We start from the raw sequence: 11,247 nt of genomic DNA on the forward strand, positions 1-11,247 counted from the left end.
GTGAAGCACTTCAGTGTTCTCGCTGTACCTTAGAGGGAGTGGGTGGAAACGGAAGGGCTGGGTCATCAAGGCGCTCTCGGGAGGTGTGGATGGAGCCCCCCTCTGGGCCTCCTCTGGGCCCGGCCTGCCCTCCGGGAGACAGCCCTACAGCAGGGGAGGGAGCGGGTGGACGTGGGCACACGGGCTCGCAGGAGGGCCCTGCGCTTCTTGGGAGAGGAGAGAGGGAGGCTTCCTAGAAGACGTTCTCCCCCACCTGCGTGTCAGGACGAAGGGCAGCAGGGGCAGACAGGCCCGGGAGGGACCAGGCACTGTGCAGTCCCTGAATCAGCAAGTGCCAGGCTGGGGGAGGTGGGAGATGAGACCCAAGAGGAAAGCAGGGGCTTTTGAAGGCCAGGCAGGGCCTTGGAGCGAGGGAGAGGGTGAGAGTCCTGCAGAGTTCAGCCTGACTGCAGTGGGACCAGGGGGTGGAGGGGGCGGGACTGGCAGGCGAGAGGCTGGGAGGAGAGCAAAATTATGCTTCTGGTAACAGCAAAGGGATGCAAGTATTGGGCCCGGGAGGTGGCGATGCTGGAGGCACTGCTGCGAGGTCACGGGGTGACTAGAAGGTAAGGTCAGCAGCCTGGCCAGTGGTGGGGGAGGCACGGGGGGAGCTGACCACGGCCGAGCTCCTCGTGCAGCTCTCTGCTGGGTGGTGGCGTCTCCCCTTGGGGCAGGGAGCCCCAGAGGAGGGCGCAGGTTCGGGGTGCCGGAGATGACCGCAGACCTGGCCAAGCTGAGGACGAAGGGGGAGGTGCCCGTGGCGGAATGTGTCTGAAAGCTCAGCAGAGAGACCTGGCCGGGCGTGGATTGAGAGTCGTCTACGCACCAGGCCATTGCCATTTGGGGGAAAAGAGGAAGGAGATTGTGACTGCCAGTGAATGGGGAGTGAGGGCCACGGAACCTTCCAGGTCCTGTGAGAAAAGGCCCAGAAAGGGTCTCTAGCCTTAGCCATGAGGGCCCTGAGCCAGAGTGGATTGGCTGGCTGGGGAGTAAGTGGCGAAGGGGGGCTCCTGGGCGGGGCCCGGGGCACTCACCCCGTCTGCTCGGCTCCAGGTTTGGCAGCAAGGAGGAGTACATGTCGTTCATGAACCAGTTCCTGGAGCACGAGTGGACCAACATGCAGCGCTTCCTGCTGGAGATCTCCAACCCCGAGACCGTCTCCAACACGGCCGGCTTCGAGGGCTACATCGACCTGGGCCGCGAGCTCTCCAGCCTGCACTCGCTGCTCTGGGAGGCCGTCAGCCAGCTGGAGCAGGTGCCTGTGCACCGGGCCGCAATGGGCGGAGGGCGGGCCGAAGGCCACCAGAGCTGCTTCAGGCCGCTCCAGCTCCCAGAGTAGCCAGGGGCTCAGAGGGTTCGCCTGTGCGGTGCGGATCAGCGGCCCTGCCGGGCGCCGGAGCCCGAGGGTCCAGCCCAGGCCCTGTAAGCGCTGGGGATCTCGGGGCCCACTTCCTCGGTGGGGAGCGCCGTGTTCACGCGGCAGCCCCCGCCCAGGGGAGGCCGCTCTGTGTACTGGGGCTTTGGCTGTGGCGTTGAGTGGATGGAGTCCACTGCTGAGGGTGTGCTCCCTGCCTCCGAAAAGTGTGATCAGGGCTAGCTGCTTCTCTGAAAACGTCCTTGCTCTGGGTTTTAAGGCCACCGATATGAAAAAGAAGACTGAAGATGCCACACCTCCACATGTCAGGCAGGAAGTTGCAAACCTTTCCAGAGTTGCCTTTGGCCGTCAGTTGAAATGGTTATTCCCTAGACATCTCTGACATTGCTGCAGCCACCGTGGCCTGGGTTCCACTGTCCCAAGCAGCCCCAGCTCGCACAGTGAGCAGGTTCTTGGCAGCAAGGGCTGGGCCTGCCAGGATCCGCTTCCAGAACATCTGCTTTCCAGGGCTCTGTGAGACCATCTTACAAAAGTAGCTACTGCTGAACCAGGACTGGAAGGCCTTCTTACTCCTGTCCCGTCCCTAGGGGTGACCACTCAGGGCGCTCTGGTGTGTAGCCTTCTAGGTACACCTGTGCATATGTTAAGTACACACATAGGCAAAGTCCTTTCCCTTTTTGTTAAAGTGAGAACTTTGCGTGCAGTGCCACATGCGTTTCTCACTCCTCCGTCATCGGCATCTTTTTACGACAGTACATGCCACACCGCCACTGTGACCTTTCTAATGGCACAGACTGTCCTGTCGTGTGACTGCACCATTTAGTTTACTGGACGCTCAGATTAGGCCCAGCTTTTAACTACAAACATGCTGTTGCAGTCATTTCTGCTCCTTTATGTCCGTTGCCCTTTGGCTCCGCGAGACCCAGGAGGGAGAAATGGAAATGAGGGCCAAGGGCTTCTCTCCCTCCACTGCTGCCAAACACCATTCAGTCTACGGCCACCACTTAACTGAGCGCCTGTGCCCTGCCACCGTCTTCCATGTCCGCGCAACCAGACGGGAGCTACAGAAGTTGCAGCAGGATTGAAAGTCGAGCTGTTTGCCCCTCACGTCTCTTCTCTGTTGACTGCACGAGTTTTCACACTTTCTTTTTGCACAAAGCCCTAGATGGAAGCTGGGGCATAAGCCAGGGGAAGGCAGAGTCCCCTGTCCCCAGCCCGGAACGCTTAGCACCATCGGTCGAAACCAGGATAGCGAGGTTTAGCCAGCCCAGGTGCCACTGTCTGCCTGACAGGCGTGTGGTGGTGCCTGCCTGGTGCCTGGGCCGTTGCCCCTGGGGCTCAGGTGTCAGAGTGGGTCAGGGCCCAGCCCACCCTGTGGAGTAGATGACATGGGAAGGAAGCCATCCCCGAGCCAAGCCTCTCAGGTGGGGAAGGTCCGGGATTCCGTGTGGCCTGTCCTCTCTGTGGGGGAACTGAGGTAGGACAGACTGGGGTGAAAGGCTTGGACTAGGTTAGCATTTCTCCCTGTGGGCCTCGCACCCTGTCCCAGAAATATGTGGGGAGCTGGTAAAAACGTCATTTGCGATTTCTGGGCTCCTTACCGCATCCCAGACCTGCCGGATCTGATCTGCATGGGAGGGCGGGCCTGCATTTCTGACTGGCTCCTTAGAAGTTTTGAACACAGTGGCTACAGCGCACTTGGCCTCCACAGGCAGCCCTAGTGGGTCACACCTGCCTCTTGCTGTGTTTTTGCAGAGCATCGTATCCAAACTGGGGCCTCTGCCTCGAATCCTGAGGGACGTGCACACTGCACTGAGTGCCCCAGGCAGTGGGCAGCTTGCAGGGACCAGCGACTTGGCCTCTCCGCCCGGCTCGGGCAGCAGCAGCGTCTCAGCGGGGCTGCAGAAGGTGGCGATCGAGAACGACGTCTCCGGGTAAGAGCTGCCAGGCGTGCTGGGTGTTGCGGGGTGCCTGTTCAGACAAGGCGCAGCCACCTGCAGTCTCATTTGGGGTGGAAGATACCTACGCTGGTGTTTATAAAACAAGCTGAATGAGACTCAGGTGTGTTTTTCAGACCCTAAGTAGTGAAGTTCTGTTTGGGAAAAATCAGGAAAGGCTTCTTGGAGGAGGTAGTGCTATAGTTTGGAGCTTAGGAAAAAGTAATACCTCCATTGGTAGAAAAGGCGTTCTAGGCAGAGGGACTAGCACAGACAAAGGCCTGGAGAAAGACAACCCATCTTTTGTTGAAGAACAATTACTGGTCCCAGACACTTCCACATCACTGGGTTGTATGTGTTTCCTGGTATTTCCTGGACCTGAATCAGAATCTCCAGAAGTGACGCTCCAGGGTGTGTGTTTTCAGGAGGAGCTCAGGTGACTGTAAGGCTTAGAGACTGGGAGCCTGGGAAACTAGAGAGATGCTGAGGCCCAGCTCTTGCTCTGAGCCCCCAGCCCTGGGACGAGTGTCCAGTAAATAAAACAACAGTGGAGGGGGAGGCAAAGTGTTCTCTGAGTGATGACATCAAAATGAGGACCTTGGCGTTTACGGTGAACTATTTGTGGCGCAGTTGTACACTCCCCTCCTCTACCAGGGCCATCTTGGACCCGCTAGTGAGGATGAGGCCGGAGCAGCAGAGTTGGGAGCTCTCTGGTTCTGAAATGGTGGCAGCAGCAGGCTTTTAGCAGACGAGGGCGTTGAGATCAAGGACCTGGGGATGTGGTGCGAGGGACTGGAGGCCCAGGGGGAGGCGGGAGATGCAGAGACCTTGATGCCCCTTCTCGGGTCCCTCCAAGTCTTGAGGGGCCGTTCATACAATCTTCCAAGTGAGGCAAAGCAGAGATTCAGGTGGGGAACACACCTTAGCCGAGTGGTGGCTCGAGAGGTGTCCGGGCACATGGGTTCTCAGGAGACTTGACCTGGCTGTGTGGAAGGACGGCCCAGGCCCATGGCTGGTCTGGGTTTCTCCCGGCTCCACCTGCTGCCCTTGTCCACTTCTTCTCGACCCACAAGTGCTGTGGCCCTGAGTGGCCGCTACCTGCCCTGCCTAAGTCCCATCACCTGGGACTTGGCACTTCCTCACCATCCCAGGCTAAGCCAACTCCCTTCTAAGCCCATGTTGAACCCCCAAGTTCTTGCTGCCTCTAGCCCACTCAGAGCCCTGCTCACCCCCCGTATTCTTCCCTCCAAAGCCCACCTGGCTTTGTGCCCCCTTCCAAGGAGCTGGCTTCCAGGGAGGGGCCAGGGAGAGTCTGGGAGTCCGGGATGGGGGTGAGGGTATGGCCTGCCACGGCAGGTGCAGGCCCTCCCCGCCTGAGTCACGCCCGGAGGAGCCTCCTCTGATTCCTTGCTTCTGCCGGAAGCGCCAGCCCCCGCCTGCCAGTCAGACGGGTGGCAGCAGGAGGCTGCAGGTGGAGGCTTCTCTCAGCACAGGCCCCCACCTAGTTGCCAGTGTGACTAGGAGCAAGAGGGAAGAGGCAGAGGGAGCCCCCGTGGCTTTGAAGCCCTAGTTCTCGGTGCAGGACCCTTGGATAGCAGAGAGCCACTGCGTCGTGGGTTTGGATTTAGTCAGAGGGATTTTCCAGAACACTTCAGGCCCCAGAACCTACTGTCCCAAGATGCGGCTGAGCAGGGAAAGGGCCTGCCAGGCCGCCTGGCCTGACCCTGGGAGCGCGGGTCCCTAGTGCAGAGGTTCCGTGCTGGAGCAGCCATCAGCCCCTCGCCCTCGTGGTGGCTTCTGCCAGGGTCAGCTGCCCGGGCTGTGGTTTGGTTTTGCAGCTGCGCCACTGGGCCCCGGGACTCTCCCACTCTCACTACCCCCACACCTCCTCCCCTCCCCTGCCTTCCCTCTTCTCCCCTCCCCTTCCCCCCACCCTGGCTCAGGCCGCCGGGTGGGCGGCGGGTTGGCGGGGGCTTTTGTTTGGGACCCGCCTTGGCCGCATTCACAGTTCTTCTCTTCCCCCTTCTTTCCCTGTGTGTGCTTGTCTCCCTGCAGTCTGATAGATTTCACCCGGTTACCGTCTCCAACCCCCGAAAACAAGGACTTGTTTTTTGTCACAAGGTCCTCCGGGGTCCAGCCCTCACCTGCCCGCAGCTCGAGTTACTCGGAAGCCAACGAGCCTGATCTTCAGATGGCCAACGGTGGCAAGAGCCTGTCCATGGTGGACCTCCAGGACGCCCGCACGCTGGACGGGGAGGCGGGCTCCCCGGCGGGCCCCGACGCCCTCGCCGTCGACGGGCAGGCACCTGCAGTTCAGCTGGTGGCCGGGTGGCCGGCCCGGGTGGCCCCAGTGAGCCTGGCAGGGCTGGCCACGGTGCGGCGGGCAGGCCAGACGCCGAGCACAGCGGGCACCTCGGAGGGCGCGCCGGGCCGGCCCCAGCTGTTGGCGCCGCTCTCCTTCCAGAACCCTGTGTACCAGATGGCGGCCGGCCTGCCGCTGTCTCCCCGTGGCCTTGGCGACTCTGGCTCCGAGGGCCACAGCTCCTTGAGCTCCCACAGCAACAGCGAGGACCTGGCAGCTGCCGCCAAGCTGGGAAGTTTCAGCAGCACCGCCGAGGAGCTGGGGCGGCGCCCCGGGGAGCTGGCGCGGCGACAGGTGTCGCTGACTGAGAAGGGTGGGCAGCCCCCGGGGCCGCGGCAGAACAGCGCCGGCCCCCAGCGGAGGATCGACCAGCCGCCGCCCCCACCCCCGCCGCCGCCTCCCGCGCCCCGCGGCCGGACGCCACCCACCCTGCTGAGCACCCTGCAGTACCCGCGGCCCTCGAGTGGGACCCTGGCGTCGGCCTCGCCCGACTGGGCTGGCCCCGGAGCCCGGCTGCGGCAACAGTCCTCCTCCTCCAAGGGCGACAGCCCCGAGCTGAAGCCGCGTGCGGTGCACAAGCAGGTCAGTACTGCCGGGCTCCGGCGCCGGGGGGCGGCCTGAACCCGTGTTGTGCTGCTCCTCCTGGCCGTGTCATCGCCACCTGCACCCGCTGCCATCCCATGCTGAACGATGCCCCACTCGTCCCCATCCCACCAGCCTGTGCACCCCCCAGCCCCTCCCCCGGCCCCACTGGCCCCTGCCTGCGTCCTGTGAACCAGGGACACTGCGGCCCGGGGGTCCCTCTGCCAGTTTCCTCAGAGACAGCTGGGGTCAAGGAGGAAGGGGGAGGGGTCCGTCCATCTCCAGTTCCAAGCCTGTTAAAGCCCGACCCAGGGTAGGGGTTGACGTGGCCCCCAGGCCGCCTCCTGCTCTGAGATGGCCTCCAGGGCTGTACACGCAGTAGGGTAACAGATTTACTGTGGGCCGGACACTGACCTGGCGGGCCAGGTCCACTCGCTCTCACTTGGGCGGCAGAGAGCCACGCTCAGGAGGCCACCTGCTTCAGGCTACCTGGAGTTGCCTGGGCCGGGGGCTGCATCAGACGTGCCCAGTCAGCTAAAGATTCCCTCTGAGCCACTTGTCCCTGGGGCTCACCCAAGGCCACCCCCCACCCCTCCCTCCAGCCCCTCACAGCTGTGTTTCATCGCAGGGCCCTTCACCCGTGAGCCCCAATGCCCTGGACCGCACGGCCGCCTGGCTCTTGACCATGAACGCGCAGTTGTTAGAAGACGAGGGCCTGGGCCCAGACCCCCCCCACAGGGATAGGCTAAGGAGTAAGGAAGAGCTCAGCCAAGCAGAAAAGGTAAAGCTGGACCCTGGCAGTTCGGGGCAGGGCGGGCTGCCTCCCCGAGGTGGCTGGCAGAATCCTCTCCCCTCGAGCCCTGAATTCCCGCACATGGCCAGTCCCCTCTCAACCCCTGGTCCTACGTGAGGACAGCCGTCAGTGGAATTTGGAGGACTTAGCTTAAACCTGAGGTTTCCTACGTGGGCTGCATGTGAGACCCACCCAGGAATCATATTGAATCCAGACCCCAGGAGGCACCTTCCCTAAGTGACTGGGCAGCCGAGCTTCTGAGCATCTGGGACTTGAGGAGAATCCAGGACCTGGGGGGTCAGGGGTGCCTAAGAGGTGCATGGAGACCCTTGGGGGGAGCCTCACGCATGAAGAGGCAGAGGCACGGGTCCTGGAGACAGCAGGGAGGCACCCCGGCCAGGCCCCTCCGCTCTGGGATTGTGCCTGCCCGCGGCCTGGCTTTCCCCCAGTCCCCGTCCCCACCAGGGTCTGGGAGAGAGAGCCAGGGAGGGGTGATGTCAGATTGCTACCGAGATGTTTTCTTCTTTCCAGGGGAAAAATATTGGTCCTAAAACATCCAAATCCCACCCCCAACGTACATCTAGTATTTGGGTGAGCAGTGGGGTGCTTCAGTTCTCCACAATTCTTTTAGTTATTGTGGCAGCTGCCCTGGATCCATGGCCGGTTCCCATCTCCTCCTGGAGGCCAAAGCCCAGGTTGACACAGGACCAGTGCAAGGCCCCCCAGAACAGCAGCCACTTCCCCCACTCACCGTGGGTGCCCTCGCCCCTCTCGGCCCCAGGAAAGCCTGTAGCAGCCTCTCAGGCGAGGGCACGCAGGGCGGGGTGTCTGCTCTCCCTCGCACTGGCCTGGGGTCAGGTCCACGTCCATGCTGCATTCCGCCGCCTCCACCATCCCCTTGGTCCACTGCATCCACCTGCTTTCACCATTATTGCGTGAACGGGACCAGGGGACATGGGGCACAGTGCTCCAAGAGCCAGAGTTTGGCTGGGGAGCAAGGAGGGCCAGCTTCACCCCAGGCTCCTTGCGTGAGTCTGGGGCCAGGCTCTGCGCTTTTCTGAGACTACCTACCTTGCTTCCCATCTGTGAATTACAAGGAGTGCCTGAACGATTTCAAGGGTCAGGCTGCAGCTGGAGTGTTCTCTTTCCTCGTGCCTTGGCCCAGTGAGCTGCTGTTTCTCTCTTTCTTTGCCATTAACCGTCGCAGGCAAATCCTGGAGTTCCCTTGAGCTCCTTGAATACCTGGTCCTGCCTCTGTCAGGGAGGGCCCTCCCGACCCCACTCGGACCAGCCGTGCAGGAGACCTAGGATGGGGCTGTTTCTTCCAGAGCTGGGCTCTCTGGGGCCAGCTTTGCTTCAGGAGTTACATTTGCTGCCTCCTGGCCTCTGGGCGGTCCTTGGCTGATGAGTGAACTGGCTCCTGATGCCCGAGACTCAAGGAGAGGCCCTTCCTGCCTTCCCCATTCCCTGTATTCTCACAGTACCCGGCGCCCAACCTCTCCAGCCCCTTGATTCGGGTGTTGACCCTGCCTCGCTCTCTGTTCAACTCGCACAGCCTCCCAGCTCACTGCTTCTCTTGCCACTTTATACATCCCTCCTCCTCCCTGAAGGCCGAGAGTGCTGGGCTGAGTCAGATCCAGAAAGCCCTAGACCACTGCCTTTAATCTCTTCCCCCGACTTCCTATGCGACTTGCCACGGCTTCAGGGTCAAATCGAGCCTGGGAGGCTAGGATCTCACCCCATCGGTCACTGTGCTCCCCACGTGTTTGGGTCATTTGCCTTCTGGGTCTCAGCGTCCCCTCCTGTGGAGCCCCCGTCTCTCAGAGCACTGTCATCTCCTTAATGTACCCAAGAGGTTTATAACTTTTTTTTATTATGAAAAGCTCAGGACCTTTACTTCTGAGGTCTGGTTTGAGTCTTCATCTGCCTCATCGCTGTAGGTTGGGCTGGCGGGTGGGAGAGCCCCGGATGGGGGCCAGGCATCGAGTGTCACTGGCCCCCTCTCCCTGGGCGTCTCCCTGCTGTGGGAAGAGGACTGAGATGGTGATGGGCCCTGAGGCATTCCGAGCCGGGCTGCCTCCCATCCTGTGCCCCTTCCCCGGGCTCATGAGGCTGTGCTCTCTGTCCTGGGTGCTGTGCCCGTGGCACGCCGCCCTCCTAGCAGGACCTGGCAGTGCTGCAGGACAAGTTGCGAATCTCCACCAAGAAGCTGGAGGAGTATGAGACCCTGTTCAAGTGCCAGGAGGAGACAACCCAGAAGCTGGTGCTGGAGTATCAGGCGCGGCTGGAGGAGGGCGAGGAGCGGCTGCGACGGCAGCAGGAGGACAAGGACGTCCAGATGAAGGGCATCATCAGCAGGTGAGCGCGGCCGCCTCTTCCTCCTCTGCGCCCGCTTCTGGCCCCACGCGCACACAGGAGCCGACCTGTCCGCTGCCCTCCAGGAGGCCCCGGATCCGAGGGCGGGGCTGCTCAGCCACAGGGTGAGCCGAGTGTGGAGAGAGAAGAGCGTCCGAGGCGGTGGGGACAGTGTGGCACAGGCCCGGAGGCGGGAGGTAGCCCGGAGTGTGGGGGGCCCACATGGTGCAGTGTGTGTCGATGGCGGAATGTGAGGTTGGCCAAGGCAGCCGCAGAGGGCCTGGGCTCCCTGTAGGGAGTCATGTTTCCTTGGTGCGCGCTCACAGGGGAGTTCAGAAGCTGGATGCAGGTGCCAGGAAAGACAGTGAGGGTCCATTCCGGGGCAGGAAAAGGAATGAATGCCAGTTACATGCAGTGGGTGAGGGTGGGAGGGAAGAAGTAGCCAGAATGAGCCCCGGATTTTTACCAAGAGCATCCAGGTGTGTCATGGTGCCAGTTACTGAGATGGGGACCTTTGGAAGAAGAGCAGTTTGGATGGGGAGGGAGAGAGATGATGCCAGTTTTGGATATGTTGAGTTTTAAGGTGCCTGTGGGTTATGCAGGAAGATTTCCAGGTGGACCATTGACTGTAATGCTGACTCTCATCCTTATTGGTGGCTTATCTTTATTTCTGTGTTGATTCCCTTCTCTCTTCCACTCTGCCCACGGATGAAGTGGATACACCCTCCTGCATGTCTGCAAGCAGGGAATATAGTCAAGGTGTAGCATTCAGACCAGCCCACAGGGTCCCAGTCATGGAGTTTACTTCCTTATGACAGTACTACCAAGTGCAAGAGGAGACCGTGTGGACTTACAGCTTGTTTGTTCACATGGTACGAGAGCCTGTCATCAGGATAGATTCAGCAGCTGTGCAGTAACCCGGGATGTTCCCCCACCTGGCCTCATGCTCTGTCCACTGTAAAGATCCTTCCTTAATTCCTCCTGTTCAGACCACCTGTTTCTCTGCTTCTAATTATTGCTTGCTTGATTTACCTGTGGGTTTCTTCTTTATAAAATGGTTAGCATGAGCAGAGGGCCTATAACCAGGGTGACTAGAAACCCCCTGTTGACTGAACTTCCAGCTCTGCTCTTGGCTCACCTCATGTGTGTGGTTCCAAGAAAGGAAACACTTTTCATTTAACCACATTCTCATCTTATCTATTATCTGAGAGGTGCACGCTCTCCTGAATTCAGTAACACATTTATTTCTACTAGCCAAGCCTGGTATTTCCTCCCTGCTGTACACGTCAATTAAGTCAATTTGGTTGACAGTGTTGTTCACGTCTTCTATATCCTTACTGGTTTTTCTCTGTACTTGTTTTCTATCAATTATTGAGAAAAGGATAATGAAGTTTCTAATCCTAATTACAGATTTGTCTGTTTCTCTTTTCATTTCTGTTGGTTTTCACTTTATGTTCACTGAAACTCTATTCTTAGACACATACACATTTAGGCTAGTTATGTGCTGTTGACGAACTGATCTCTTTATCATTATAAAATCATCTTCTTTATCCCTTGTAATATTCCTTGCTCTGAAATCTACTTTGTTTGATATTAGGACAGCTGCCCTAACTTTCTTTTGATTGGTATTAGCCTGGTATATCCTTTTTCATCCTATTTATACTTTTAACCCAATTATGTCCCTCATTATAAAGTGAGTTTCTGTTACAGACACCTTATTGTTCTTGCTTTTTATCTAATCTGACAGTTTTCTGCCTTTTAATTGGAATGTTTAGACTATTTACATTTAATGTAATTGTCAATA

At 59.3% G+C, this 11,247-nt stretch overlaps 1 protein-coding gene across 17 annotated transcripts in view; it reads left to right on the forward strand.

Annotated features, from left to right (window-relative positions):
• The window catches only part of DAB2IP (DAB2 interacting protein), a 165,807-nt gene that overhangs the window by 147,190 nt on the left and 7,370 nt on the right, over positions 1-11,247 (forward strand). For 12 of the 17 annotated variants that reach the window (XM_029201672.1, XM_029201677.1, XM_029201679.1 and 9 more), the window contains 5 exons: positions 1,093-1,294; positions 3,170-3,348; positions 5,407-6,295; positions 6,924-7,076; positions 9,250-9,446. In XM_029201672.1, coding sequence (XP_029057505.1) covers positions 1,093-1,294; positions 3,170-3,348; positions 5,407-6,295; positions 6,924-7,076; positions 9,250-9,446 — 1,620 coding nt within the window. The remainder of the gene's footprint in view (positions 1-1,092; positions 1,295-3,169; positions 3,349-5,406; positions 6,296-6,923; positions 7,077-9,249; positions 9,447-11,247) is intronic. The other 5 variants (XM_029201678.1, XM_029201674.1, XM_029201676.1 and 2 more) reach the window with 3 other exon arrangements.

Source organism: Monodon monoceros, unplaced genomic scaffold, assembly GCF_005190385.1.
Source record: "Monodon monoceros isolate NGI ecotype Baffin Bay Population unplaced genomic scaffold, NGI_Narwhal_1 Super_Scaffold_5, whole genome shotgun sequence".
NCBI lineage: Eukaryota > Metazoa > Chordata > Mammalia > Artiodactyla > Monodontidae > Monodon > Monodon monoceros.